The 6261-nt window shown below is 37.9% G+C and overlaps 1 protein-coding gene across 1 annotated transcript; it reads right to left on the reverse strand.

The window, feature by feature from the left end:
• Positions 1-649: 649 nt before the first annotated feature.
• On the reverse strand, positions 650-5743 carry LOC142141059 (keratin, type II cytoskeletal cochleal-like). Its single transcript, XM_075199145.1, has 9 exons — positions 5062-5743; positions 4616-4836; positions 4399-4459; positions 4145-4240; positions 3172-3336; positions 2522-2647; positions 2115-2335; positions 1705-1739; positions 650-1612 (listed from the first exon to the last, which is right to left on the reverse strand). The coding sequence occupies exons 1-9, from the start codon at positions 5662-5664 to the stop codon at positions 1269-1271; spliced, it is 1872 nt and encodes a 623-aa protein (XP_075055246.1). The 5' UTR covers positions 5665-5743; the 3' UTR covers positions 650-1268.
• Between the last annotated feature and the right edge of the window lie 518 nt (positions 5744-6261).

Below are 6261 nucleotides of genomic sequence, written 5' to 3' on the forward strand. Positions count from 1 at the left end.
AGAAGTTCACAGTGTTTTGATTTCAGTACATGGTTTTAATGGCCTGGTCTCTATAATGTAAAAGAAGACGTGCCTCTGTGTCTCTCTTCCATTCTCATCACATCCTCCCATTTCTGCTTACAGGACTTTTTTTGGGCTGCACTTACTTGATGGAATTCCCTCCCTCACACAGTAAGACTTTCCTTTAGTCTCAAAACCTTCAAGCGTTCTCTGAAAACCCACCTCTTCAGGCATGCTTATGATATTCCACAACCACCATCTTAATCTCCCTTGGTTACCCTATTACCACCCTCTACACAGCTAACACAAGACAACAACCCTCTGACCAAAATTGCTGTGTGACTGATAACACAGCCCACTCAATACTTTTATCTTCGCATTATAGCTGGTCCAGTGTGCAATATGATGTAGCACGTGCCCTTGTGTTTCAAACTCCCATTGTCCCATAGATTGTAAGCTTGCGAGCAGGGTTCTCTGTCTTACTCTTCCCTTACCTTGCTTTTTTCTGTACTCCCAGAAAATATCTTATAAAACTCAATAAACTTATTTCCAGTTAAAAAAAAACTGTATTGTCCATGACAATATTTCATAGTTTTATGCCATTAGAAAATATCTAAAATTATACCATGGTAAAAATAGCACAATGCACTTGAGATCCATATGCAGTTTATTTAAGATATATAGAATAGACAAGAAAGGCGAGCTTATAGATCAAACATCCAGTAATGCATTAAACAGGATTTTATATACAACAAACACCCAGATCCCTGACTCCCATTACTCTCAGGAACAAAAATAAGCAAGAACTTAGGACTGGTAAAAGCCAAACTCAAACAAACTCACCTAGATATGTTACAGGGATACACAAATGCAATTACATTCATACAAAGGGAATATAAAAGATATAACGCCCTCTCTAAAAAATATCTTTTGATCTTCTGTTTGACAGTTGCAGTAGTGGTAGCTTGCTTTCCCCATTTTCAAAAAATATCTGAGACTATATTTATGGTTATTTGAGGTTATACTGTAGACTCTATGGAACAAGTGTGGCCAAGACACTTAATGAATAGAAATTCTTTGGGTCAATGTTACGGTAAAACATGGAATGTCTACATTATAGTCAATTGTATCCTTGAGAAAAAGCAAGGAGAGAGCCAGGATGATACAACTGAACATACTAGTGAAGCTGTTATTTGAGCAGATTAACAAAGGTATAGGGGAATTTTGGCTTTTAAGGGTGGTGAATAGTGCTCTAACTCTGGCACATCTTAATAGGTTTTCTTCATTGAGGATGATGATGTTTTTGACACCGCCACTGTGGATCTGCTGTAACTGCCGCTTCCCTGAGAGGCACCATATTGGCCGCTGCTGCTGCCTCCTCCATATCCTCCTCCAGAGCCATATCCACTTCCGCCACCTGCGCCATATCCACTTCCGCCACCTGCGCCATATCCACTTCCGCCACCTGCGCCATATCCACTTCCTCCACCTGCGCCATATCCACTTCCGCCACCTGCGCCATATCCACCTCCTCCACCAGCACCGAATCCACTTCCAGCTCCGTATCCTCCTCCACCACCAGCAGAGACACTGGAGCCTCCGCCAACTACGGCTAGAATAAAAAATAAGATGTTTTGGTTTTTTCATACATGAGATTTAGACAGCAATGAAAGTTCATCAGTCACAGAACTGGTGTATACTTACAGATGGTTACATTGTTGACTACTTCTCCAGACATTCTGCAATCACAAAAATTGATGTTGTTACAAATAAAAATACTAAAAATGTTGTACTTTTATTTTGTTTGCAAGTGGCTTAATTTATGCTTTATATTTCAATATTAATGAGCAAAAGAGATTTTTTTGTACTAGTTCAGTTGTGGGTAGATTGGCATTTTTTACACACTGTAATATATATGTGTGTCATATTATACAATACTGTCTATGAAGAAAGTTGCCAAGAAAACCTTGGTGTGCTGGATCTGGTCCTTGGTCAAACAATTAAGCATAAAGCTACATGTTATTCCAAGTCTTTATTTATATAAGCTAAATATTCTGGTTTGTGCACACAATATCATTTTATAATAATACTGTCATAGATCACACTGAACTAACCTTTCCTCCTCTCCTACCAGTATGGTACTGTAAGTGGCTATTTCAATATCAAGTGCAAGTTTCAGATTCATAAGTTCCTGGTAGTCACGCAATTGACGGGCCAGATCTTCTTTGGCCTTTTTCAAAGCAGCTTCAAGTTCAGCCAGCTTCTGTTTGGCATCCTTCAAAGCAAGTTCCCCACGCTCCTCAGCCTCCTTAACGGAAGACTCTAAACCTGTAATCTGTATGTTTAAAATATTTAATGTTAGTATTTTATTCTCAATTATCAAATCATTTTTCTTTCTAAAGCCCCACTTCTTAATTCCCCAGTCTCAAAACGTTTGCACCCACAAAATATTTCTATCAGAAACCTTATATTATAAGTTCTCAACCTCCATAGTAAATCAATACACTTCAATTAGGGCTACCTGCTTCCTGAGGTTTTCAATCTCACTCTTCAGTCTCTGGATCATACGTTTCAGATCTGAGATTTCAGTCTTGGTGTCCTTCAGGCTGTCTCCCTGTTGTCCAGCAGCAGCCTGCAACTGCTTGAACTAATAAACAGAAGGCAAAAGCCTACATTAGTAATTATAAACTAAAATTTAGATCACATATATTTTTAAGGTCTTAATATAATAAATGACTCAATATGCACTTAGCCCTTGATTTATTACAGTATGCTAAGATTTTATGATAAAATCATCTGTAGTTTCAGTTCTAGAATACTGGCCATTTAAAGTACACTTCACATACCATCATGAAACCACAAGAAAAAACTTTTCAAATTAAAAGCAACATTAAATTGTAAATATATTTTTGAAGTTAATGATGATTTAATGTATATGCAATAATATATAATTAATACAAATATGAAATAGATGTGAGCGTCTTTAAGTAGTTCTGTAAGGCTGTATGTAAATATTTATAATTATATGTGCGCAATGAAATATTTAATGACATATTGTGTAAGTTTCAACTTGTATTGGCAATATATCTAAGTGGACTATAGGGTGTGGTCTAATTACATGTGCTGATTAGGGTTTCAGATTACATACATTATCAGGTTGATTGCACTCACTTTGTTGTCATATAATGCTTCTGCTTCAGCTTTGCTTCTCGCTGCAATCTGGTCATATTGATTCTTAATATCCTTGATTATGTCATCCAAGTTCAGGTCTCTGTTATTATTCATAGACAGAACAACTGAGGTATCACCCATGCCACCCTGAGCCTGTGAGAGTTCCTGCAAAACACACAAAGCATCATTCATGAGCTTGGACTCTGAATTAAAGTTACCAGATGATTTCTCCACTGCACATAGCATGTTTCATAATGGGAAAGTATATATATATGTTCATAATTTCATAATTTGCTATATGCTTCTTTAAATATAACATAACTGAATGAACCATACCCCAGTCCTTGGTAAAGATTTAAGTTACCCATACTTATTCATAGACAACATTAGCAGCAGCTGCAGTTCCTTTAAAGTGTAGTGAAAAAAATTGCTTTGTTAATAACTATTCCCCTGACTCGGACCATTACGACATACTGCTGCCCATCTCCCTGACAAGCAGTAATCATTACCTTACCTGAGCAGCTCAGGTTACCTGACCAGCTCATTGTCCCTCCTTATATGTAAATCAGAAGGACAATACAAGGCATACCCAAAATAATCCTTATAAAGCAACCTCAAAAGGGTTGGCTTTAACATACTAGGCTACAGAGACAAGAACAATAACAGTTTGGACCACATTAAAGACCTTGGTGGGCTGCATTTTGGGTAACCTTAATCTTCACAGTACCACATGCTCCACATGTTCAGCAGAAAAAGTGCCCCTGAGATGTCCCAGAGTAGGTCATAAGGATAACACTTGCGTGACATACTGCATAACGAAGTTGTACAGTATAAATAGATATAAAATACACACATTTTGATGGAAGGGAAAAAACAATTTATACTCCTGAGGAGAGCTTGTGCTTGCCCCAGCTGAGCTAATCACGTTTACGATAGAAAGTTATATGTTTAAAAACAAAAGAAGAAATCTTACTGCATCATAGAGCGTTCTCAAGAAGTGTGCCTCATCTGTCAGACTCTGCACCTTGGTTTCCAATTCCACCTTGATCATGTATGCAGCATCTACATCCTGTAGCGGATCAATAGTCATTTCATTAATTTAGAATACATTTTAAATCTTCACATAGCTTATCATTTCAGCTGGTTTCTTTAAAGAAGGAACAAATACTTTTTTTCAAACCGTAAAAGAAACAACAGGATTTATTTCACTAATCAAACATAACTTACCTTCTTAAGCACCACAAATTCATTTTCTGCTGTTGTGCGCTTATTAATTTCATCTTCATATCTGCAGAAAAATGTTTTGAAATTCTTTTTCGTTAAGTGATTTTATATGGCATACATTGAGTTGAACAAAAATATCATTGTAAAGAATATGTAAAACAAGGTTTGAGGCAGAAAACATTCTAATAAGGAATATGTTAAAAGCATAATGCAAACATACTTTTTCTTGTAGTCTTCTACCAATTCTTGCATGTTCTTTAGTTCACTCTCCAGACGGCTTCTCTCGCTTATTATACTGTCATGTTGTCTCTTCAGATTGCTTATAAAAGCCTCAAAAAGAGGGTCTAAGCTGGGTTTTTTGGAGCCACCTTTTTGTCCTTGTTCTTGTAAAAGGCGCCATTTTGTCTCTAGTACTTGATTTTGCTGTTCCAGGAATCTAACCTATAAATAGAAAGGGAGGCATTTTAACTCTCAATGACGTCTCAAAAACGGTCAGTATACAGTGCAACAAAATTTCAGTTTAAGCATTGTCTGAGCCAAACAAAAGCTTAGACTTATATATTTTCTGTAGCAAACGTTAGCCCTCTAGCTTAAAATATAAAAAACTTAAAAAATTACATAATGTGACAGTATTAATGTTATATTATTCATTGTTATATTTCTTACCTTATCAATGAAGCTTGCAAATTTGTTGTTGAGGGCTTTGATCTGTTCTCTTTCTTCAGTTTTTACTTTTTGAATGGTTGGATCTATTTCCACATTTAGTGGTTGCAAAAGGCTTTGGTTGATGGTGACCTGCTGGATTCCACCAGGTGGGCAAACAGGGAAGCCAAGGTCACCTCCAGGTCCACCACCATATCCTCCAGCACCTCCACCATATCCTCCTGCTCCTCCACCGAACCCTCCAGCTCCTCCACCGAATCCTCCTGCACCTCCACCATATCCTCCTGCACCTCCACCGTGTCCTCCTGCACCTCCACCGAATCCTCCTGCACCTCCGCCGTATCCACCTGCACCTCCACCATGTCCACCTGCACCCCCACCATGTCCTCCTGCACCCCCACCGAATCCTCCTCCACCAGCACCATAGCTGCTTGTACTAATTGAAATTCTTTTACTTCCACCAAGGCTAATTAGACTTCGTGATCCAAAGCCACCTCCAGCACGAGAGCCACCACTTGATTTTCCTCCGCCAACTGAGCAAACACTAAAGCCCCTGCTTCCACCACCACCACCACCACCACCAATACTCTGCTTTGACCTATGCATAATGGCTTTTTGCAGAATGAAGTTGAAAGGGATCAAAAGGAACAGATAAGATGAAGGAGAGTGGGCCCCTTTGCACTGAATGACAAAAGCCTCCCTTTTTATCTGTGTGAAGAGTTGGGCTTGGTTGCAAGGGTGGCAGGATAACAGTTTAATGCAATAGTGGGTTTGGCAAAGCTGGCAGCCACCCATCAATCTACTAAACTGATCACACCTATGGGAAATATTGCTTTGCTTGCACTGATTAATTCTATTAATCTGTCTCAATGTGCCTAGTTGTGACAAAGTTAATACATCAAAAATCATTGTATATACAGTGTGTCCTATTTTATTTCTATGTGCTATATTAAAAAAAGCCTTCAGGCTTTTACTTCCATTTTCACACGATTATTAGAACACATTAACATTTGCTGTGTGATTTTAACATATGCATGAACTTAATTATTAAAAAAAAAATCTGCACATACTTGCTCATGAGATTATTATTTGTTGACTGTAGATTGCTGTAAACTGTCTATGTAAAAACTGACATAAAAATATTTTTTACATTAGTAAAATGATTTATTTGTTACTTACATGTGTTTTCGTGTACCGGAGTAA

The sequence above is a fragment of the Mixophyes fleayi genome, chromosome 2 (genome assembly GCF_038048845.1).
Source record: "Mixophyes fleayi isolate aMixFle1 chromosome 2, aMixFle1.hap1, whole genome shotgun sequence".
NCBI lineage: Eukaryota > Metazoa > Chordata > Amphibia > Anura > Limnodynastidae > Mixophyes > Mixophyes fleayi.

Coding starts and splice junctions, on each gene's coding strand:
- LOC142141059 (XM_075199145.1), bottom strand. CDS start 5,664: ATGCATAGGTCAAAGCAGAGTATTGGTGGTGGTGGTGGTGGTGGTGGA. Junction 4,241..4,398: donor AATTTGTGGTGCTTAAGAAG/GTAAGTTATGTT, acceptor GATCCGCTACAG/GATGTAGATGCTGCATACAT. Junction 1,613..1,704: donor AGTCAACAATGTAACCATCT/GTAAGTATACAC, acceptor TTTTTATTCTAG/CCGTAGTTGGCGGAGGCTCC.